The 25,976-nt window shown below is 37.4% G+C and overlaps 1 protein-coding gene and 1 non-coding gene across 2 annotated transcripts; one reads left to right on the top strand and one right to left on the bottom strand.

Annotated features, from left to right (window-relative positions):
* The first annotated feature begins 8,355 nt into the window (after positions 1-8,355).
* On the top strand, positions 8,356-14,970 carry LOC105038061 (uncharacterized). Its single transcript, XR_012137879.1, has 5 exons — positions 8,356-11,199; positions 11,297-11,397; positions 11,819-11,885; positions 13,703-14,141; positions 14,549-14,970. It is a non-coding gene; the product is annotated as an uncharacterized protein (transcript).
* LOC105038060 (F-box only protein 6) lies at positions 12,374-21,309 on the bottom strand. Its single transcript, XM_019848232.2, is given in 3 exon segments — positions 12,374-12,603; positions 19,585-19,786; positions 19,789-21,309. Coding segments are annotated over 3 exon segments (1,149 nt in total). The 5' UTR covers positions 20,704-21,309; the 3' UTR covers positions 12,374-12,571.
* Between the last annotated feature and the right edge of the window lie 4,667 nt (positions 21,310-25,976).

Raw genomic sequence — 25,976 nt, 5'->3', positions numbered from 1 at the left:
TTATGTTAGCTTATTATAGAAAAATTTTTCAGATGCACCCTAGCGATTTGATCAGATCGGACGAATTTTTTCTTCAATTGGTATCAGAGCCAAGTTTGATACATGCAATGCATAGTTAACTTTTCTGGTATAATTATATAAGATATATGATCAGATTTTTATGGTAGATAATAAATCTGATTTAGACCTGTTAATATAAAATTTATAATTTGGTTTTGATCAAGATTTCAGGAACTAAATCAATAGTTGATTGAAGTTTGTTATAAATCTGTTATAATAGAATTTTCTTGATGCAGATTTTTGCTGAAATAACACCCGAATTAAAATCTATTTTAAATCTATTTTAACAGAATTTTTATGATGTTGTTTCGGATTGGATGTTAGACATAATCAAAATCTGAATTAAATCTGTTTTGACAGATTTTCAGATTTGATTTTAAGCAAAATTTCGCACAATGTAAAATCAGGTCTAACCAGAAATTTTATTTTTATGTGTTCATATGTGTGTTTGAATTATTTTTCTATAAGATTCCATATCTTAAGTAAATATTTTATATGCTGTATAAAAGTGGTTCAGATTAAAAATTTATATGAAATTTATCTGAAATTTATCTGATGCATGGATCTAATTAGATTAGATATATAATATGAATAATATGATCATATTCATATGAATGCATGCCTGTTTTGATTATTGCATATGTAAATATAATTAATTTTTGAAATTAGATTTCAGATTTTAGTAGCTCAATACTCAAGACCGTCCGATCAAAAGAGAAAGCAGGGATTGAGTCTTTTATCTTTTCGACGGATTCTCTTATGACGTGTAGGGGTGCCATTGTGATCAAGTCTCATGAAGAAGAACAGCGAAAAAAATTTTAAAATTATTTTAATCATAAATATATTTAGATTAGATCTAAAATAATTTATGATTAATTATAATTTTAATAAAATAAATTTAGATATGAAAATTATTTTAAGATCTGAATTATTGGTTGTGTATGATGTAATCGGTAGTGATCTAAAAGTGATCATGATACATGTGATGTATGTATGATATTTAGATCAGATTTATGCATGTTTAATTGTTAAATATAAATCTGAAAATTAGATTTTAAGATTTGAAAATTGCATGACATATGATGTATGTTTCACTTGAAATCCTAATAGAATAGTTCTACAAACTCAAACACACATTTCACACACTTAATTTGGAATTAAGTGATTTAGATTTGAGAATTGAAGACGTTAAAACACCTCATAAATCGATGGACAATGGATTAGCACGAATCAGGTCTTCTAACTGGGTTAGACCTAGGGTTAGAAATAAATATGGACCAATATTAGAGAAATTGATTAAATCTAATCAAGAGTTGAGTTAGATTATGTCAGAATTTCTCTAAGATCAACCATAATAGTTATAGCTTGATTAAGTCCATATTTTTGACCATACCAAATGGTTCTGATTGTGGCTCAATGACTTAGTCCGAGTCTTTTGGTTGATCGAATTGAAACTAATCGATTAATTGGTGTTTAAGGTAAGTTTGGCAATATTGCTTGTCAATATGATCGGTGGTTTTTAATTGGCAGTTCGCTTATCTGACCATTTCGATGGTGTCTAAGGCAACTTGAGGCAGACCTTCCCATCGATCTCACTTATCTATTCAATTTGATAGATTATATTTTGATTAGATCACTGATCGATTCGAGATGACCCATGCTATTAAGGTAAATCAGTGTGACTGATTTAGGTGTTTCTAGATCAGACTTGTCTCTAGTTCTCTTCATGACTTGGTGAAGTCAGTGGGAGGATTTATGACTTATCGGTTAATTTTTTCTCTTATTCTCAAATCATTAAATCAGTTTGACTGAGTTAGGTGCCTAAGACCAACTTGTCTATGGTTCTTTTCATGACTTGATGAAGTCAGTGAGAGGATTTAAGACTTGCCGGCCAATTGCTTATCAAATCATTAAAATCAAAATTTCTAAATTATTAGGTCCTTAAAATGACAATGTTATGGAGATAACAAAGTCATAGCCTCCCATTAAGGTGGATGGTAATGGGTCCAATAATCTAGGTAAACATTAGAGGCACCTTCCGTCTAGTGTTTATTTGGATATTGGAATTATCATTCATTATATGATGACTCAGCTGTACTATCTGATGAATGGTTGGATTGGTCGAGCTTTATTCGGACCTGATCATTCATTAGTTAGATTCACTGAGTATGTTCATGTTAATGGTTGGACCTAATCGGGATTTTCAGTGGAGGCCATGACCTACTGAAAAGGAATATGAGGCAAAATCATTACTAGAAATTGTTTAGAGAAACAATTGATTAAGAATCTATCCATAAATGCACATGTATAAGCCAGAGCTCTACTCGGGTCCATATGTAGTCTGTGTGGATTCTAGTATCCGTTAAGGGATTAAAGTAATTCTTCGAATTAGAGGTAGAAGCTACCAATTCGTATAAAATAGTGGAAGGATTTTTAGACTAAAGTCTAAGTCTTTAGGATTAAATACTTAATATACTAATAGGTCTTTGTTTTTCTTTCAGAATGGCTAGTAAGTTGTCGCTTCGCTCACTGTTGGACAGTGACAAGTTTATAGGACCAAATTTTGATAATTGGTATCAAAAGCTGAGACTAGTTTTCGAGCACGAGAGAATCTTATATATGATTATGGATCCTATACCTGAAGTACCAGTTTCCAATGCAGATGTAACGATTAGACACTTATCAGAAGTGGCTCAATGACTGTATGACAGTACGTTGCATAATGAGAGCTACTGTGAGTGACAAATTTAGTTGTAAATTCGATGATGCTCAGCCAAAGGAGATACTTCAAATGTTGAACTAGTTCTTTGGTGCTGAAAAATTGTGCTGGTCCTAAGCAATTTAAGGCAGACCAGAGTTAGACAAAAATAAACAGGCCTAGGAAGAGAAATCAACAAAGGGTTGCTGGAGAAGGTACTTATATCATAACATCTTGTAATTTCTTTGTCTGTGATACTATTATCTGGATATTGGATATCGAAAGTCTGATTCATATCTGCAATTCGTTGTAGAGACTTTAGATTAGCAGAAAATTTTAGAAGAGCGAACGATTCCTGAATGTTGGAGATGGAAGAGCTGTTTCAGTTCTAGCATTAGAAAAAGTTTAGCTTACTCTCAATTTAAATATCATTGTTTTAGATGATTGTCATGATTGTCCATCATTCTTTATGAATGTCATCTCCGTAGGTCTTTGGGCCAAAGAGAATTATAGCTTCTTAATAAAAGAAGATTTCTGTGATATCATTATGAATGGTGTCACAGTAATGCGTAGATAATTGAAACATGGTATTTACATTTTATCAGTCTGTTAGTATAATGTACACATCGAACAAATACTCTAGAATAGATAATGTCACAGATACCTATCTTTGGCATTGTAGATTCGGTCATATAAATAAGAATAGGATAAACATGTTAGCTAAAGAGAAAATCTTCGATATCAATGATTATGAATCATTACCGACCTGTGAGTCCTATCTACTTGAAAAGATGATCAAGTCATCTTTTACTGAAAAGGATGGGCGAGCCAGTGATGCTCTAGGTCTAGTACATAATGATGTATGTAGACTTATGAAAATAGCCGTCAGAGAAGGATATTATTACTTTATTACATTTACTGACGATCTATCGAGATATGGGTATGCCTACCAATGAAGTATAAATCTGAATCATTTGAAATGTTCAGACAATTTCGTAATGAGGTGGAAAAACAAACTGGGAAGAGTATTAAAATTCTTTGATCAGATCGAGGAGGTGAATATCTTTTCAATGAGTTTTTGATATATCTAGGAGAAAATAAAATTCTCACAATAGATTCCTCTTGGGACACCACAGCATAATGAGATGTCACAAAGGAGAAATCGAACTCTGTTAGACATAGTTCGGTTTATGATGGGGTTGCGAGTCTGTCGATCTCTTTTTGGGGTCATGCTCTTGAGATTGTATACGATGTTCTGAACGTTTCGAACAAATCGATCACAAAAGCACTATATGAGATTTGGACTGGACGTAGGCTGACATTTCTCACCTTAGGGTTTGGGGTTGTCCGGCTTGTGTCAAATATTTGCCGACCGATAAGTTGGGCCTTGGTCCAATAACTGCTTGTTTGTAGGGTATACCAAGAAATCTAGGATATACTACTATCTTGCTGAAGAACGAAAGATGTTTGTTAGCAATAAAGCAGTCTTTTTGGAAAAGGAGTTCCTTAGTGAAGGAATTAATGTCTCTAAGGTTGAACTTGATGAGTTCGACTGGTAAAAGAATCGACATAGATCAGTGAAAATATAGAATCGAATTTGATTAGGTCAAATTCAGAGTCCATTGTTGAGGCACCTTTAAGAAGATCCGGTAGAGTATCGCGTCAGTCGGATAGATACTATGATTTCTTGATCTGGGACGACGATTCTATTGAACTTGATGACAATGACGAGGATTCGATCACTTACATGGATGTCATGTAAAAGTCTGACTCTGAGAAATGGCTTGAGGTCATGAAATTCAAGATGGAGTCCATGGAGATCAATAATATATGGATACTTGTTGATCTACCCGAAGGGATTAAATCCATAGGGTGTAAATGGATATTCAAAAGGAAAAGGGGCGCAGATGGGAAGGTGGAGATCTATAAAGTCCGTTTGATTGTCAAAGAATATCGTCAACGTTATGGTATTGATTATGATGAGATATTTTTTCCTGTGGCAATGCTCAAGTCCATCCGAATTATGTTTGTGATAGTAGTACACTTTGATTATGAGATCTGACAAATGGATGTTAAAACCGCTTTCCTTAATGGGGAGCTGGAAGAAGAGGTGTATATGATACAACATGAAGGGTTCACATCCACAGATGAATCAAAGGTGTGCAAGCTTCAAAGATTTATTTATAGATTGAAGCAGGCATCTCGAAGTTGGAACATGTGTTTTGATAAAGTGATCAAAACGTATGGCTTCGTTAGGAATGGAGAAGAACTATGCATTTATAAATGGGTTAATAGTTCTGTAGTCATCTTAATAAAAAATGACGTTTCTACTTTACAAAGAGTAAAGTTTTGGCTGTCTTCATAATTTTTCATGAAGAATTTGGGAGAAGCATCCTACATTTTAGAGATGAAGATTTATAGGGATAGATCTAAAAGGTTACTTGGATTGTCCCAATCTACGTACATAGATACCGTGTTGAAACGGTTCAGCATGGAGAATTTCAAGAAAAGATATCTTTCGATAGGTCATGGAATTATTTTTTCTAAGAATAATTGTCCGACAACTCCACAAGAGAGAGAGCAGATACGTTTGATTGAACAAAGTCAAGCGACGTAGAAAAGAATTGACCTAAGTCTATGAGTTTAATTTGGAAGTATCTGATTTGATTGAACAAATAGATTAGCTTAATTGAGAATTAAGTTAAGGATCATACGGGATTAAACAAGTTGACTATGTCTAGCTAGTACTGGACATGAGGTTTAGGTTTAATTTCGGAGATGATGATGATCTGATCAATGATCCAAGAGATTTATAAGAGATTGAATTTATGTCCTAATTAATTTCAGATTTGATCTGATTTAATTAAGGATTGCTAGGCTTTTCGAATCTGGTTCGAATTGGATTCAAAACGAGTCAAATCTGAGCGCATTTGGTTTAGAATCAAAAAGTCCCAAATACCTAGGACTCTTTCTCATAAAATGGTCGACCATAAGGGAGAGGAGCGCTGATTTTTTCCGCCCCATATGGGGGCGTGTGTGGAGGGTGTTTCGTGAAAAGTTTTGGGTGCTATCCTTTCTCACGTAGGATTCCTACTTGGATATGGTTAGGACCAATTCAAAGTTGGTTTGAGTTCAAGTCCTAAATCAAATAGATTTTGATCAGATGTAAGATGCCTCACCTATTTAAAGGGAAGAACCTAACTAACAGGTGATTAAGAAAAATTTGTGCGACAAAATAATTTCCACATCACCGTGAGATAGAAGGGTGTGTGCGACAACAGAAGAGAGGGCATCTCTTCTTTCTTGGCATGGGGAATTCAAGGCGTCATCTTTATTGGCGTGTGGACTCCCATCCAAGATCTCATCCACCCGTGAGATTAGATCTCCTCCTTCCCTTGATCCCTTCTGAAGGATTGGTGCAAGGAAGATCATCCCGCTTTCTTGCGAAGCTTGGCATGTGTGCGAAGTAGAGGGTCTGTACGTTCAGGCCTCGCAAGGTATTGGATTTGAAAATCCCTTGGAGATTTTGATTTCTATTCTCCTGCATATCAGGTAACATAAAATTTATGTTAGCTTATTATAGAAAAATTTTTCAAATGCACCCAGATGATCCGATCAGATTGGACGAATTTTTCCTTCATCCATCTCCTTCCCTCCCTTCCTCCCTCTCTTCCTCTCTTTTCTTCTCTCTTGCTTCGTTTTTGTTGGCATTTTGAATCAAACGCTTGAATCGCATCGGTTGGCCATCGGTATGGTTTGGCACACTCGAACCGTCTGGTTCGGGGTGGTTCGGCATTTCATGGTGGTAAGGCTGCATACGTATGACCCTTCAAAGACCTTGCAATGGTGGGAGCCTCATGCACTGGGATGCCCATTTTAGACTCACTTTTCCACTTGTTTGGGATACAAATTAAGTCAGATTTTTAACCACATTGTTTTAGGAAGCACTCAATAACATAGAAACCATTATAATGGTATTGGAGGCCTCCGCTGGTTTAGGAGCTTTAGATGGAAATTTGTCTTAGGTGTTCATCATGTAAGTCAGGTATAAGGGGGTAAACAGTCTAAAAAATACACTTTTTTGATTGCATGGTTGTGATTATGTTGGATGGGTCAATTGTGGTCCACATCACCATAGCTAGGAGGAAGGGATGGAGAGAAAGATGCTCAAAAACATGAAGGTTAAGATCACATATTACCATTTGCCTTTAGAGGTCCATATTACTGTCATGTGCCTCTAGAGGTCCATGTTACCATAGCTAGGAGGAAGGTGTAGAGATAAAGAGATGCTCGAAAGTATCAAGGTGAATGTCACAATAGTAAGCTTGGTGTTTCATGTTCTTATATGAGTTTGAATCTTGATGCTCAACTAGAAGTATTAATACATTGATTTTCACTATATAAATGACTACTTATCTATAGATGGTGAGCTTTGGCGCAACGGTAAGGTTGTTTAATTATGACCTGGGTGTCATGGATTTAAAATACGGAAATAGCCTTTCTGCACTCAAGGGTAAGTTTGTGTACTTCTAACCCTTCTCAGACCTTGTAGTGGTGGAGCCTCGGTCACCTTTTACTAAATGATTATTTATCTGTCCTTTTCTTTATTTCTTTTCCTATAATTTTGCATTTCATATCGATAATTTCATACCTTAAGAATGAGATTTCATTCTAAGGTGAGTCACAAGTTGAAAGACTTGGGATATCTCCAAAACCTGCACTTTTATATTGACATTAACCTTGTGTTACTTGTATATCCCTAAGGAGTTCATTGAAATAGTTGTTATGTTATTACCTATATATCATGGGTATTTAATTAATCGATGTAATTTAGCTGTTATCTGGACATAATTACTGTCAGTAACACAAATATAATTTCAAATTTTTATATCAACACAAAATAGTTTTTTATTTTGTGAATAGTGTAATGCTGCTGTTTTTTTTTATGGCTATTATTAATGATAGCCATTATAACAGCAGTTAATCTGGTCCAACATAAACCTATTCCAAGGCTAGACTCTGCAAATAACAGCCATTATATTGGTTGTAACTGTAAATAATGGTTTTGTGACATGGGGATCATGCCTAGTTGTGAAGTATTCTTGTGACCTCACTTTTTTGATTTTTTTAATACTAGCCTTATAAATATGCTGCAGCATTACCTAATGTACATGAATGTCTGAAACATGAAGTTTAAAAATTTGGGATGCCGTCCATATATGTTATTGACATTCAACTGTGGAGAATAAATGCAGTCTGTTACTGAAGTTGAAATGAATCATGACTTTGCTAATAGACTACATTAAAATTTATATAACCTTTCCAGCTTCCAGCTTCCAGCTTCCAGTTTCCAGTTTCTATTTTCTTGCATTTTATGAGGAACATATAAATTTTAGAATATGCACACTTTTTGAGGGTTCTGCTTGTTCATTGCTGATATTCTTCCATTTGTATGAATTTTAGATTCTGAGTTCCATAATGAACATTCTCCTCTACTTAATGCTATTAACTTAGTAACTTCATTTTCTTATATCTCTACTTTCTTAACCAGGGAGAAGATTCCACTAGCGATTCCGATGACTTAGGTATGTATCTGAGTCTGATCACTTTAGTAGTTTTAGAGATATTAGCAGGCTGCTGTTCCTAATAGTCGTTAGGCTTACTGTCTTTCTTTTATTGATTTTGTTGATTGTGTCAAGTATCATACTGCATACAAGATAAGAAATATGCTTGCCGCATACAAGCAAACTCATAATTATATGAGAGCTATGGAGCATGGACATGGATATTCAATTAGTGGATATAGCATGTATATCACAAGATACAAATTTGCCAATATGAAAAAAAGGACATTATATGGATGTGATATGGAAATTAAATAAATAAGTATATATTTTTTATGTAATATAAAGAAACATTTCTAAGTAAATTATGACAACACATAGCCCATAGTCTAAATGGTAACATCAACATCAGAAAGCTCTGCTATTTAATCATTATTCAAATCATTAGACCACAATCTATACTCGACAACAATATCAAAGTCACACACTCTAAATTTACATCCATCATTAAAAGGGCAGTATTCATTAAAGAAAGAAGAAACAACATCCCACGTCATACAAAATTTTTAAACGAAAAAGTGAAACTGTAGACATTAAATGCGCATTGGAAAGCAGTGGCTACGTAGATCAATCACATAAAGCGGTGCGCTCCACGTCGGATTTTTTACACCGCCCGCGGTGCACAAAGAATTTCTCCAAATCCTAAAGCTTCTGAATATTCATTTTTTTTTCTTATTTAAGAGGGTACTCCCAACATGGTCTATTTCTATGGTGACCATTATTTAAGTGTATATCCACTTCACTTGGTCTTACTCTCAGCAACAATGCACCATCAGTCTTACTGTCCATATAACACTCTATTATTGGAATATCTTTGGCATGTTAGAAACTCCGTTACAGCCCTTTATAAGGGGGCCCTCTTGAAATTTGAAATTTGAAATGTCAATATTTCTGAAGGAACCGAAACATAGAATATTATTGATCTCTTTGAGAAAATCCCGAACATTCTTCAGTTAATCATAAACACTGTAAACTGTAAGGATTGAAAATGTCTCCATCCATGGATATCAAACAGCTTATAATTGAACTGATGATGGGCTGCATTGGTGCCATATGCCGTGCTTTAAGTTGCTGAATTTATGCATCCAATTCTTGATGCTCGTGTCCCCATTTACCATCAGTTGCTGTCCATTGCTATCATAATTATATCAAATACAACTATATATTGATTTTCTATTTAAAATATTAATTCCAGATATTTTTGTTTATAATTTTGTGTTTTATTGGAATTTATTTCTTTATTCTCCATTTATAGACAATAGCAGTTGCAAACATTGTTTAGTTTTGGCTGTTTGTTTTCACTCTTATTGTTCATCCTTTTTATGTAAAATAGGGGCCATATCCTGTGTAATCCTACCCTTTCCGAAATCCTTTTGCATGTCCCCTGTTCACGTATGTATGGCTCAAATCTTTTTTCAGACTGTTCTATATGAATTTTACATCATAGAACAGGACTAATTGTGGGGCTTATGTTGCATATGATGTTTCATTAACTGATTCTCTGCCTCCTTATTCTCCTTCGATAGAGTCTCAAGTTTTTCTTTATATATATATATATATATTATGTTCACCTAATTTGTACCCCATATCTAACTCCCATGCCTTCTACCTCATCCCACATATGTGCCGTTGCATAACATGATGAGATATTTTATCACTCAAAGCGCATAATGTAATTTAACCAATGATTGTCACCCTTAGGTTTCCTGGATGACTCTGTCATCCATGTGCCCAGACTGCTAGCTCAGAAACACTATCCAATTATTAGAGGATTGGTATTGGTTAAATTTGGTCATTCACACCTCCAGTTTAAGTTCCCTGTCAAAGCAAGTTCCTAAATCTTTCTTCCTTTGTCTTTATTTATTTATTTTTTTAAAAAAATATGATTTTGTTATTGTATCCACCTCCTTTAAACCTGTTCATGCAAAAGGAAACCTTATTCCTTGATGAAGCACCACCTGGTCTTTTGTCGGACAAACCATGCCATCTTAATTAATTTTTCCTTTCCTGTGCTTTTTATACACCTAAAAATTGTGTCTCCTGAAACTTAATCATGCATTCGCTTCAACATCCTTACTTCACTATGCTCATTTTATGTGTTTGTCTCTTCTTATTGACATCCTAACATCTATAAAATTATGACCTTGTTGCAGTATACTCAGCATTGTGAGATGATCATCAACAATACAGCATATCCAATTTAAATTGGCCTACAATTCTTTGACAATATGTTAATGTTTCATTTTCTTTTTGAATTACATAAGCAGGAAAATGGAAGTTGATACTTTAGATGCTTCTACAGTCCTACTTATGATGATTGGTGAAGTCATGTGGATGCTAATATTTCAATCATGTCTCATAGGATGTTAACTAATTGCTGAAGTCCTATGCTAATGAGTGGTAGCAGTAGCCTGTTCGTATCTCTCTAATTGCAGAAGGCGGCTTCCTGAAACCTTTCTGTTGTATAAATTATTGCTCTAGCATATCTTCATCTGTTAGTTCAGCACCAAACACTGGCGTAGAGCTGCAAGAGATTCAGAAGCAAATCAAAAAATGCTTATCACCAGGAATAGTGTGGGTGCATCTTGTAGGTCCTACAATCCATCTTCCCTCAGCTTGTCTGCTGCTGCATGTGAGACTGATGCACTCTCCTCTAATAAGTTGAAGGAAAAATATGCGTCTTCTGCTTTTAATACCAAGCCTGGTTCCCCATCAACTTAGTTCAACAGCAAATGGGGTGTATATGGAAAAGTCTGCAGACTTGATAGGCAATGCATGGTAGATGAAGTACATCTTCACAGATTTGATGGCCTACTGGTAACTCATTTATCTTACATGGATAACCCCTGCAATTCGTGTTCATAGGAAACATGTATCGTTTCTTAGTTTTTCTGATGATATGGTTTGCATGAAGGAAAATGGAGGGGCTCATCAATGTGTTATTGCTAGCATCACGGTCAAGGCATCAATTCAAGAAGTATGGAATGTGTTGACCACCTACGAGGCATTGCCCAAGTACTCATTTTCTTCTTTATGCTTCCTTTTGTTGTTGTGGAAGAGTTCTACTTCTATCATTCAAAAATTAAAAGTATGCTTTTGTTTTTATTTGTCAGTTTACTTAGTGTAACTGCGTAACTTTACACATTAACTAATGCAAACTTCTTCCACGATATCATGATATCAGGAACTGCTGATCCTCTGAGAGTCTCCTTTTTAAAAAATTAAAAAGTAGTGTTGTTACAAGATTTTTGTCCCAAACATGCAGCAAAGAAATATCATGCTTCTGTAAATGCTTGTATCTGTTGCTTGTATTTTATGCACCCGATAATTTATTTTAACTAATTGCTAAGTGCTAATGCATTCCCTTTATTAAGTTTATTCATTCTCCTGTACTATTTAGTATAAACTTGTTCCTAACGATTTTTTTCCTTCACAGGATTGTCCCAAATTTGGCTATCAGTAAAATCCTGTGTTGAGATAATAATAAGGTTCGCATTCTACAGGTATGGTGTAGAAGATCTTACAGAATGCTATAATCATTTTGATGACCTTTTACTTTGATGCATTGATTTTCCTCTCTTCGATCACTGAAGCTGCTACAGTCGTCAAATTTGAAGTGATTTCTCTCCTTCAATATCTCGTGTATAATCTTACTTATAGACACATATGTTTTGTCTGCTTTGGTCTTCATTAACTTGCAATGGAACCAACAGCTAAATCTGTATTGATAGAACTAATGAAAAGCTAGATGATATAAAGGTGTACATTCCCATTTTTATGCCAAAATTGATGGAATGACCAAGCAATTAACAACGGGCAAGTCCTTGCTTTGCCAATCAACGATCAAATGGGTTGACTTTTCCAGTTGGACCATTTAATAAGTCCTTTTTAGTTTTATAAAAAAATGCTTTAATAAAGAGGAGTTCCCATTCACTGTTGGATTGAATATTGGTGGGTAGGTTTGTTTGACCAATTGAGTCGATAACTCATGTAGTTTAAAACAATTCATAAGGTGACTAAAATAAAAGCTACAATTTATGAAGATTACTGAAAGTTAAAGTACATTACAGAAGATAACTAAGGATAAAGATAAAATGCCCACCTACTAATCACTTTCTAATGTAAATACTTCCTAACCCAATCTTCATGTGCCACATTTGTATCTTCACAACTACTTTTCTATGTCATCTCAATGTGCCACATACTTTTCCTCACAAATTCCTGCAAAATCATTAAAAAAGAAAAATGAAACTTTTGTTTAGCTTTATAATCAAATCAAACCAAATCAAATTGTCAGCCAAGGTTTTGAATTATTCATCCATGTATAATTGATGGTCTTGATTTTCATGCAACCATATCAACTGCAATTTATCTATTTGACTTTGGTTTTCAATTACAAAATCAACCCATTGGTCAGATCTTTAGTTGATTGGCCATGTTTCCATCCTGCAACCATGATCTTGGTTGATAAATAATGAGTGGGATCCATTAGACATAAAACCCCTTTTGAATTTTATCTTAAAATAGATCAATTATCAATCATCATTATAACTAATGATGCTGATTAGAGTACCACCATAAGAGATCATATAAGATCCAAAAAAAAGGCGTAATAAAGTACTGACCTTAAAAGCTATGTTTTTAATAATGATCCGCTGTTAATTTGTTCTTCTTACTCACCAGCAGACTATGATGTTGTTGGCTGTGCTCTCCTTTGCTGGCAAAAGGAAAAATGGAACACAAACTTTCCACCTTTATTGCCTAACCAATAGATAAGTTTTACTTCCAAGGCAAGGTTTCTCTCCTTTTTTGACCTTAAAGTTCCTATCTGTAAGTATGGAGGCGTGATCATCTCCAAAACTTATTTCGAATTCTACAGCATGTACCCATGTTCGCTTGCTAACCACTTTGCTAATGTAATCACTGCATGCCACATAGTTATGACCTTGTTCAAACTGCGAGCATCATGTCTTTCTCCATAGTTACTTTCCTATCTAATCTCCATGTTCCACATGTCCTCCATAACATCTAGTGAAATAATGTGGTTAATAGTTTTTATAGTAAGACTATCATGTTAATTGCATAGTGACTTGCTTTATAAGCATTGATGCTGGGAATAATATATAATGTTGCAGTTTGATGCTTTGCCTGTCAGAATCCTCTCTCTTTCTCATATTATGTCAGGATGATGTAATCTTCATTTATGAATACTTTATCTTCATGAAATCTCTGGACTACGTCCTCTGGTATGTCAGCTCAATTAGCAATTACAGTTTTTGAGAAGAAGAAAAAGAAAAATTCATTATTTTTTGTTTTACAGGAGGGTTGCAAGGGCCTATTATATATGGTTCTTCAAGCACGTGTTGTTTTGGATTTGCATGAAGAACTTGAATTAGCTTTGAGCAAGTTGAAGGGGTTGCGCTTGTGAGGAGCTAGGGACTTGGAAATTGGTTTCTTTGACCCCCTATGAAAGGCTGTGTGTGACACGAATGGTTCTATTTTTTTCCCAATGGCGTTGTAATATAGTGGTACTGCCCTATGAATTTATAGAGAAGGAAAGAAAGGAAAAAAGGCAGCTTTGTTTTGGTTTTGGTAAATTATTGGAACACAACATACAGCAAATAGTTCAACGCTATATAACAAGTCCAAAAAGGTGTTAAGCAGTCCTTTTGTTCACTTGGTTGTATGCCAGTTTGTTGCAAGTAATCTACAGGCAGCCAGTTGCAGAGGTTTGATTGCGAATCACTTAGATGCAGGCAGTTGAGTACTAACTTTTTCTGGTCCTTCAAACAGCTCCTTTTATGCAAATGCACATATTTGTTGCGCTTGCTGTGCACATTCGTGGGGTCGGTTGCATATTTAAATCCAAGGCAAAATTGTCCAAAAATTTGAACTTGGTCGTTTCTGTGTAAAAAACAACGAATAGAAGAAGTCCAAATTTGCAAATTCAAAAATAAAGTGGGCCTTCATCAAAATAAATAAATAAATAAAGTGGGCCTTCTCTGCAAAGTTCTCCTGTTTCTTTGAATCTTTAGCATCTAGAAAATAAAATGACACTACAAACTGATGGTTGCCCGATGCCGAAATTCATTCCCATATATCTATTTCGGTTCTTGTCGATTAAACTATTAGTGCTGACTTTGTAAATGACCTGTTTTCCAGGCAGATAAGATGATTCCAGAAGAACTGGGGAATGGATCCTGCTTACATGCCCAGTAGGAAATCTTTCGAGCGTGCAGGTGAGGGACAACTGCTGTATTCTTTAAAATACTACTTAATCTTGCTCGGATGGACCTATACAGCTGTCGAACTGATGCTAGAATGGTAAAGGCCGGACAGAAGCCATGTTCTGGCAGTAAATTTACTTCAGTTCATGCCCAACCTTGGAGCACTAGCGTTGGAAGCAGGCAAGCCTTGGAGCCAGCTACTGCAGCCAGTTCGGAATGCTTGCATTTTTAACACCTGAACAAATTTAGGATCCTTGGAGCCCTAGGATGTCCTCAGGAGGTGAGAGTATGGTTTGCATGCATGATGCGATCGAACTATTAGATCTTCAAGATTCTCAAAGGGTTTCCTGAATTGATGCAAGTCATGGTCTAAATAAAACCGCGTAGCATCAAAAGAACTGTTTGGTTCTTTTGAACTGCGAAACCTAATCTTGCACTGAGTTTTATAAGGTGGTATCATTTTGAAGTTAAGTATTTCTTAAAAAATCATATACCAAAGCAAATTCAAAAGAAGCTTCTACTTAGCATCACGTGCAATTTGGCGTGCTAATCTAAATGGGAATGCAAGTTTGGACAAATGCAGGATTATGGATGCAAATATATGTGCATTAATATCGATATGAACATTCACAGCATATATCCATTGGTGAATGCATGAATTTTTATAAGTTGGGTTTTTGACTAAATCATGTAATTATTTCAATAACTGTGTCAAGCTATGTTAGTCCCCTTCTTTGCTCCTTTCTGATAGCAGGATGGTTGAGTCCACATTCTAAATACGAACTCCTTCAAGTCAAACATGGACAACCCCAGTATTTAGCAAAAGCAGTAACGATGAGACAATTTACTGTTCATCTACCACTTCAGTCACATCTGAAGGCTCCTTCTCAGCATGATCGATTGAAGATATAATGATATCAACCAATGCCAACCCTTTTTCCGACAAAGGAGGAGCTAAGTAGAGGCAGTGGGCCATCCGAAAGAGTGGTTCAGGTGACTGCATGATCAACTAAAGACATATACTGTCACTCAGATTCTCTATCATCTGAGACATTAATCATATACAAGAATAAATCAGTATCATAGATGACTAATATTTACAAACGAAAACAAGAACAAATTCAAAAATTATTAATTGAACTCATTGCCAAGCCCTAACTGTAAGGTACGAAAGCATCATGATTAGTCACTTTTTTTAGATGAAATAAGCAAGCATGCACGTAGAATAGCACTCCGGATAAAGTTGTCATTTGATATTGCCTTTCATGCTTGGTTCAAGCAAAACAACTGAAAGTTGGCAATAAGTTGGTGATGTTATAGCGTATTGATTACATTGAAATGTAGGTGCCTCTTTTCCTATTTTTTTTTTGGGAAACAATTATAACGAACGGAATGGAGAAAGTCCCTATATATCCAATGAACTTTGCCTTTTTTGAAAACAAGAAAATCAGATATTGTATGGATGCATTGCAGAAAGACCAAGATAACGGAATAATTTCTCAGGGTAAGTGATGTTGTACAATACAAAAATATGTATATGGAAATGGACAAAAAGAGTGATCAGTTTTGACCACCTTAGTTGAGACAGGTTATGCATTATAGAGACCATGGTCATGTTTAGTGATGCCCATGGCCTTGAACAAGAAAAGCAATCCAGAGTTTTGATAATAAGCAATCAATTATGACGAAGAAATATGGCTAGAAAATGATAAAACAACTAGGGATGGCAACAGAACGGATATAAATCGGGTTGGCCTAAACCAATATCTAATTAAAAATCCTATACTCATATCTATCCTATGTCCGCCTCAGGTCAAATCAAGTAAAGATATAGGTCAGATTGTATCAGCTACATGTAAATAATATAAAATTATAATTTTGAATAGGAGATATATATTAAAGTTATATTAGGTTGGATCCAAATCGGGGCATACCATTATCGGTACCTGATCTGAATCTGTTTCAGATATTTTTTCTAGAACCCATACATATTCTGGGTTCCTATCGGGTCGGGTATTCGGTGGGTCGACTAAAATTGCCATCTTTAAAAATAAGATGACAATTTCTGACACAACTATATAGCTATGAGACAATTAAAACGAAGTTATTTCTATTGTTTTCCTTCTTCCTTTTTATTCTTCTACTTTTTTGTGTATGTGATGGCATAGAAACAACTATACATGTGTTCCAATACTTATGAGGACCTTGGCCTTACAATGTGTCTGACGTTTGGAAGGGAAGAACAAATGCCTAGGGTAGAATTACTATATATGGTCTCTTCTAACATAGAACTAAGAGAGATGTATTGAAAATTTTCTGAAAACCATGTTCATTTTTAATCCCTAAGGTGACATTTTAGAAGATTGCAGCACAAACCGGAAAAGGCAAAATATGGTCAGGAAAGTCTTAGCAGGGGGAATGTGGAGTTAATTCGGTTCTTCTGAGACAAGGCCAAGTGGGTTGGAGACCTTACTAATGTGATAGAACAATAGATTGCCATGAAGAATACCACTATCTAAGGGAAGTTAATCTTCAATATTGTTTAAGGGTTGGAGTAGAGCAATACATATAAATAACAAGAGGTGAAGATAGCCTTGAAGCAGCCAGTTCCATATCTGGTTGCAGTTTGTAGCTATGTTTTGCTAGAAGCTCCTCTAGATATAAGAACAACCATTGATTTTACAGTGCTTAAGTATATTTGTTTCATGGCCTTCTTGAAGCTTTTCCTTTTTGTTAGTTGAAAACCTTAATAAGATAATTATGCCTTCAGACAAACATTACATTACAATGATTACACGCATAAACTTTTCCAAAGCAAATTGGTAGCTGACAGGGAACTAAAGATGTTGTCACCAAGGCTCGGGGAAGAAAGAAATACTGGCAGCTCATAAATATTCAATTTTATTACTTGTCCCAGTCAATTATAACGTAATTTACATTCAATTATCATCATATTTCAAGTCATGGAAGAGTAGTCTAATATCTTCTATATAAGCAATTCATGGTTGCTTACTGCGTTATCATGAGCAACCTCACACTTCTTAACTATGTTGCCTAAAGCCAGGGCCAGTTATTTTTGAATTTCGGTCAATAGCAATAAATGATATAGGAGGTTTTGAGTAGAAATGTTCTTTATAAATTCCATTTTGAAAATATTTTAGGTCAGAAAATTCTAGTTTTTTACTTTAACACATCTTAATAGCCTTCCAATAAAAGTAAATGGGATGGCATTTTTCTAGAGTGAAATTATCAAAGAAAGTGTTTCTCTTTTTATTTTTTCCTTTTTCTTCATTTCAGGTTAACATGAAAGAAAATTAGAGCCCAGATTACCCCAATAGATGTAATTTTACTTGACAAATTATAAAGTTCATGACCCTCTCCACAGAAGTTAAGATCCAAAATCTGTTGAGGATCCAAGTAACAGATCCCTAGAAAATGTTTTCCTCCGTATTTCTTCATTCTGAATTTACTTTTCCAATCAAATTGACTTCCCTAGTTATATTTAACCACAAAAAGACTCAAATTCTTCCGTTCCCTCTTCCCTTTGCAGCAACTAAGTCTAAATCGATTCCATACCCAGATCTCATCCATCCAAACATCAAGAAAAGACTCTAAGAACCCGAAAAATTGTAGCTTTAGCGGATCAGATCAAATCCTCAAAAAAGAACTCCATAAAAAAAAAAAATGCATGGCATGTTATTGAATACATATGAGAGTAAATAAACTAACAACATAGTTGAAAGTTATTGTACAGAACCAAGATAAACCAAGTGAGGCTCAATAAAATGATCAATATAATGTCTAAACAACAAAATCTATTTTTACAATCTGATGTCAATGGTGATGCATATTCCAGCATGAACCTTGTCTACAAGAACTTCAGCTCAACCCTTCATATAGGTCTCAATGCTTAAACTAAACAATAAACCAACAATTTCATTAAAACATTGTGTACAGAACCAAGAGAAACCAAGTGACACTCAATAACAAGATTCATAACGTGTCTAAAGAACAAAGTCTTTTCCCATTCTGATGTCAATAATAAGTATTGTAAGTTTGTAACACATGTTCCAGATTGAAACTTGATACGCATAGAACTTCAGCTCAACCTTGCATATAGTTCACAATGCTTAAACTAAGCAATAAAACAGAGGTGAGTCTGACAAGCTTTGATGAGAAGAATGCCTCGGTTTATGACGCAGAGGTAGTGCAGTTGTTGATTATTGCTAGCACACAGATCACTTATGCTGATAGAAACTCTCTTAAACATGTATAAAACTGACAGAGGGGCTGAAAATAAAAAAAGAAAAATGATAGAGAGATCTTTCAGATAAACTTGGTAGCTCAGTATCAACCAGTATCACATATTATTATGCCTCTTAACAACAACTAACATGGGACTGGAATTTCAAGGAATCTCTACTGGGGGAAGTATGATCGGAGTCCATTACATTCAACAAAATATTCAATAATTTCATACTAGATTTACTAAACTTTGAATGGCATATTGGTTTCAGTTGGCTGGCAAAAATGCAAGTTTGACTACCAATGTGGATAAATAGCATCAACTAAAAATCTTTCAAGTAACCTCACCCATAATTGATGCTGGTTAATAGAGCAAGCAGACCAAACAACTGAAACTACGATCAGGTGGAATATGGCACCACAAAATTTTCTTTTGCCTTTGCAAAACACTGCCTAAGTTCGAATAACTTGAGGCACGGAAATCTGAATAATTTTCACCGAGTCCATCACTATCAGCAAACTCATAATATATTTTTTGGATGCCTCAAACCAAGAAGGAAAAAGAAAATTCAAGTTCTTTTCTAGGCCAACCAAAGTTTAGATGAATATAAGATGTTAGAAATATAAGCGATAAATAAGAAATTAAGAAAATGATAAAACATAGAATAATCCTTCTATCTTTATATGAACTCAAATAATAACAAAGGAATTAATTCACAATATACATTACCCTTATCTTCTGTACGCCTTCCATCGGACCCTTTCAACGGATCGATACGAGGCTCTATCGCATGCCCAAACCAAAACCTTCTCCCCCAAGCATGCGGCAGCATCAACGGCCACCACCACCTCCTCGCAGGCCAATCAAACATCAACACAGTAGTATACAGATTGTTGAAGAAACAAACAATCCCCCTCCGTGCTACCGTGAGAAACGAAACTGAGTGAGCCTACCATGTCGAAATACTCTGAAAAATTCATCAGGCATGAAGCAGATCGACCTCCATTCTTTCTTTGGCAAATCAAGCTCCCAAATCCCAACCCCAGCAATGCATTCCAACACCTCCACGCCCCCAACCAAGAACAATCTGTCTTCATAATCCAAGATATGAGAACAAACAACCCGCGGCATCGCCACGTCTACGAGGTTCCAATCGCCGCCGATCGGATCGAAGGTCAATAGATGATCGGGCTCATGGCTGAGGACGAACAGTAGGCCGTCCAAGAACACGGCGTTGCCGAGATAGGAAAATTTGCCAGGAAACTGGCCCTTGAGCTCCCACCGGCCGGAACGGGAGTCGAAGACCTGGGAGTAGATGGGATCGCTGGAGCTGACGGCGACGATCTTGTTATGGGCCGAGCGGAATTCATCGATAAGAGCGAGGACGTAGGGATAGTCGACGCTCTCCATTGCGGGAAGGAGGACGAGGGTGGCGCCGGAGAAGAGGTTGTAGACGGCGAGGCGTCTGTGGTCGTCCAAGGCCACGAGGAGGCCGCCGTCGGAGGCGAGGGGGAAGAAGAAGGAGGGGGGGAGACCGACTCTGAACCAGCGGTCGCGGGAGGGCTGGTAGGCCGCGGGGGAGTCGTGGTCGGCGAATGGGAGGAGGTAGAGGTCGTCGGGGTGGCGGCGGAGGGAGGAGAGGAAGGTGGGTGAGCGGATGCTGGAGCGCCAGGAACGGGAGACGTACTGGCAGCGGGCGAGGGTGGAAACGGGAAGGTGGGAGAGGATGGATTCTTGGATGTCGAGAGGGAGGAGGTCCCACGGGAAGAAGGGGGCCGGGTCTTGATCCGATTTGGAAGATTGCTCCATTTCCATTGGGTATGCATCGGATTTGGAAGATTGCTCCATTTCGATTGGAGGGATCTTCGGTTGAAGGCTGCGTGGCGTTCGTTTCTACAAATAATCTTTCCAGGTAATATGTAATATTTATACCATAAAAACGAGGGATTTTCTTTTTCTTTTTATTTTTGAAGGGAGTAAGAAAAAATTAAAAAATCCAAAACTATGGCAAATCCTATACGAAACTTATGAATATTATACATGTACGAGCATCTAATAAGCAAGTTTCTCATATTTTTGAGAAAGAAGATAGGCTGCAAATTAACGGCTAGAATCTTGAATAGAATCAATAGTATCAATCAAACAAAAATTTAAATTAAAAATCTCCTAATAATAAGTTGAATCTGTGGATCAATATTGGATCGAACAACTGGTAGGTTTATGATATGTTATTGGTTTAAGAGTAGGTTGTTTAGGCCTTTAGAAAAGTCAGTTTTAAAACTAATTCTACTTACATATATTTTGTTGCTCTCGATCTCTGTGCCTAAGGTCGGACCTGTCGAGGTGGAGATGTCTAAGATGCAGTTGTTGGAGCTCCATTCAAAAACCTACAAAATATCCCTATCAGGATATTCTTTGGGGGAGATCTTCTGATGCTCAAATCAGGAGATGGAGAACAATAAGAGGGAGAGAGTGGGAGTGAAAAATTTATTTTGAGGATCTCTGTGTCCCTTTATTTATAAGAGAGAAATCGGAATCGTACACGTCTTGGAGTCTTTTTTTTTGAAGAAAATCCAATCATGAAAGAGATCTTCTTTATTTGGACTTGTTCAATTTGCTGGAGAGGCGGATTTTATCAACGGTAGTTCTCCGAACATAGTTCGATTTTGGCCAACTAAAATAGCTCGTCAAGAGCCAAGGCGAACTCCTTGGCTTATGCCGAGGATTCAGCTACTACTTCCAATTTAGTATAGCATGGCCAGCAACCTTTGGGTCCATTGTTCATATGTGGTTTGATCCGATCTATCTTTCAATGTTCGATCGATGTCGAAGATGCATTTAGCTGAGGCCGAGGTGGAGATCCACAACAGATACTCCCCACTCTCGAGCTTGAGCTTGAATAAAATCGGTTAAAGAGAGTTTCAGTTTGAGGTCGAGGCCACTTTTGTCGAGCTATTTTCAGCTAACATGTGTTGAAGATTGACATTGTATGGTGAACCGTCTCCACATCCGGGCCGTCAGATCTTTGGATCCATGAGAGCTCTGTTCTGACCAATCATGGGTTGCCATTTGGTGCACATCAGTGGGGGGAGGTGATTCGTCTGTAAATCGAAGCTATCTGAGCTTCTATAAATACATACTGTTCTACTCTTTTATGTTTTACTACTTTTACTATTTTGGGGGAAGGAACTCTGCCACTTGACTCCTGGTGATTCTCCTCGGTCAATGCTAAGCTCCACTTGTTGACCCCAGTCTGCACCCTTAGTTTGCTTGGCTGCATCTCCTTTTAAGTTAGTCCTTCATCTTCTCTTTGTTTTTCAAGATGAGTGCTTCGAGTTTGTCTCCATTCGCTTAGACCTCGAGTGATGACCTCAGAGATGCGGACCCGACATCTGATGTAAGATGTTCTTTAGATGAACCTGAAGTGAGTGGAATACCCGACTTTGGCCCTTTTCAGGTTGATTCTGTCCTCTTCCCAGAGGACTTAGAGGTCATCTATTTAAAGTACCAGATCCCGACCGAATTTGGACTGGAGGTTGCTGGTCCTGGGAGCGCATAGCTCTTTCCCCCGAGGTAGGATCGGGCTTTACAAAGAATCCTTTAAGGCTGGATTTAAGTTACCTCTTAACTTCTTAATTATAGAGTTGCTAAATACATACCAAATAGCCTCCTGTTGTATAGTGCCGGACTCATGACGTTTAATCATAGCTTTTTTGGTACATTGCCTTCTCCTTGTGGTTGAACTGACCTTCCGTCTCTTTAGAGCATGCTTCATATTGAAGGAACACGAAGCTGGGTGGTGGTATGCCTCTCCTCGAAAAGGGCGTCATCTCTTTCGAGGTGCTCCTTCCTCAATACATAATTGGAAGGAGTAGTATTTCTTTATCTCAACCCAGCAATCCTGGGATATTAGCACGTCATGGGATTGACCTCAGAGGTCGATGGTCAAAAATCCTATTTTATCCGATGCCCAAGAGGAGGTACTGAAGCTTATCTATGGCCTCGCCTCTTCCCCACTCTCTAAACTCCTTTTCGAGGAGAATTTGCATGAGGCCAGGTTGAGCCCGATCGATCTTGCAAGTAAGTAAATTATTTTTTAGAGCTTTTTTATCTCAGCTTTCTTTCTTGACTGACCTTAGTTCTTATCTAGATATGAGGGCCGAGGATATTGAAGCTCTTCGCCAAGCTACCAAAAGGAAGAAGACTACCATGGCCCTTGCTCCAAAGCATGGCCAAACTAAGGCCGTCCTTACTCAGTCCATTGCTGGCGGCTCTTTGGAGCTGAGTGGTGCTTCAAGGAAGAAGCTTTTGTCTGGGGCTCAGCCCGTGCAGGCCCTCAAGTCTATCCACTTGGGGAATCGGTCCCCCAATCTTCTGCATCCTCATCGCACTGAGGTTCGGGCATACCTCGGATTTCGATGCGAATGTCTTCTCATCTGGCTGATCTACCAGCTAAAATTTCTTCATAGTCAAAAGCTCTAGCCTGATCTGAGGCTTGAGAAGATAGATCGAGTTTTGGTAATTATGGAGTCACTGGGGAGCTTCTTCAGACGGCAATGACTCCTACTGATGTTTAGGCCTTGAACATGAAAGGTGGTGCTTTTCGTATCCAAGACTCATACAACTCCCCTCTCCGAGTAAGTGCTGTTCCTTGGTCAAGCTCTCATTCAGTTCGTCATCATCATTATTCAGATTTCTTTGCTCTTCTTCTTTCTTCTCTCCATTTTTTTATTTTTATGGCAGCTCATCCACCATGTTGACCACTTCGTCAAGGTGATCTGGGAAGCCCGATGAATTTTGAGGGAGGTCGAAGATAAGGCTGGTCAGGCCAATAAGAGGACAGACGATGCCCTGCTCTCGAAAATCAAGGCCGAAGAGGAGGTCAAGTCACTGAAGGTTGAGGTGAAGTGACTGGGAGCCGAACTCACCAAAATTCAAAGTGATGCTGAAGCTCGATTGTCGATGGAAGCCAGCAAGTGGGCAAAGGAGCTAGAAGCTATGAAGATTGTTGTGGTCGAAGCTTTTCATTCTTAAGAAGAGCTCCAAACAATCATAATAGAGTTTGCCTTTGAGTCCTATCTATAGGGACTGGCAGACTTCAAGGCAAAAGTTCGGGGCCAATTCCCCAACCTTGACCTCAAGCCCTTGGAGTCGGACAGTGAAGAAAAGGAAGTGGTTGAGGTCGCTGAAGGGGAGGTGCAAGCTGAGGAGATTTTTAGCTCGATGCATGGAGATCAGGAGGCTGAGGGTGCGGCGTCAGTTCATCCTCCAATGATAATTGTCCTCTTGGATCTCAGCGACATCGGTGACTCCCATGCCCCTAATGGGCTTAAAATTTTATTATACCTAAGCTCGGGCCTATCCGAGCTGATGAATTGGTCGATCTGTATCTTCAATTTTAGTCGAAGTATTTTTATATCGGACTGACCAGAAAGCCTTGTAAAAATTTTCTTAATGAAATTTCACCTTTCATAATTTGGCTCCCTCTTCTTTTCTCTCTCTTTGTTTTTCTTCAAATGTTAACCCATCAAGTCATAGAAATCAATTATTTAGAGTACTTGAGTTCGGCCTTCAATCTTGAGCAGGTATTTCAATAGATCATCAATAACCAAAGATGTAGCCATTTCCTTTATGCAGCTATAGCCACTACCCTGTCGCTCTGATCATTATTAGATAATGACAAGCTCATGGGACCTAATTTCGATAGCTGGTATCGAAAATTAAAAATCATCCTTGAGCATGAGCGGATCCTTTATGTAGTAACGGATCTGGCACCTGAGGAGCTAGCCCCGAACGTTAGAGGGACGGTCCGAGACACTTATCAGAAGTGGCTCAACGATCGCATTACCGTTCGGTGCATTATTCTGACGGTAATGAATGATGAGTTCAGCCGCAGGTTTGAGAATGTCCAGCCACAGGAGATGCTTCAAATGTTGAACGACTCCTTTGGCACGCCTGACGATGTTGAAAGGTACAAAACTAGTTGTGCCATTTTCAATGCTCGGATGAGGGATGGAGCCTCAGTCACTGATCGTGTACTGTACATGATCGAAATGATTGAGCGCCTAAGTAAACTGGACTTTCTCCTGCACAAGCAGCTTAGTAAGGATGCGATCCTTAATTCATTGCTCAAGTCCTTCCTCCCCTTTCTTACTCATTTTCGGATGACAAAGCCTGCAGTGAACTACCACGGCTTGTTGGGATTGCTGCAGAACTTTGAGAAGGATCACCAGCTCTATAAGGAGTCGGTGAATGTTGTGGGAGGGTCTTCTTCTGGTCGTCGACCCTTTAAGAAAGAAAAAAAGAAGAACAAGAAGAAGAAGAATAAGAAGGTGCAGCTGTATGCTGGGATGTCTGCACAGGGTCAGACCAAGAAGCGCAAGCCCGATCAGAGCCAGACGGAGTGTTTCTTTTGCAAGAAGCATGGGTACTGGAAGAGAAACTGTCATCTATACATTGCCTTTCTGGACCCGAACAGGCAGAAGAAGAAGCAAGGTACTTATATGATAACACCTTGTAACTTTTTCATTTGTGATACTACTGCCTCGGTATTGGATATCGGAAGCCCTTATCATATTTGCAATTCGATGCAGGGTCTGCAGGTTAGTAGAAGATTTGATGAAGGCGAGAGATTCCTGAACGTTGGAGATGGAAGCCAAGTTCCAGTTCTAGCATTAGGAATCATGAACCTTGTAATCAATTCTCGAAACGTAATTCTGAGTGAATATCACTATTATCCAAGTTTTTTATTAAATATTATTTCTGTAGGCCTTTTGGCCATGAACGGTTATCAATTTTTAATAAAAAAAAATGTTTGCAATATCATTTTGAATGGTGTTACAATGTTTGTTGGATGACTTAATAATAGAATTTACTTTCTATCACAACCTGTTAATGTGGTTCAAACCTCCAGTAAACGTCCTAGAATAGATAATATGTCAGAAATCTACCTTTGGCACTGTCGGCTAGGTCATATCAATAAGAACAGGATAAACAGATTGACTCAAGAAGAAATTCTTGAAGTAGGTGATTGTGAATCACTTCCAACCTGTGAGTCCTGTCTTCTTGATAAAATGATCAAATCACCTTTTACTGGAAAAGGTGAGCGAGCCAGTAAACTC

The sequence above is a fragment of the Elaeis guineensis genome, chromosome 1, assembly GCF_000442705.2.
Source record: "Elaeis guineensis isolate ETL-2024a chromosome 1, EG11, whole genome shotgun sequence".
Lineage (NCBI taxonomy): Eukaryota > Viridiplantae > Streptophyta > Magnoliopsida > Arecales > Arecaceae > Elaeis > Elaeis guineensis.
This window is presented reverse-complemented; position numbering and strand designations above follow the sequence as displayed.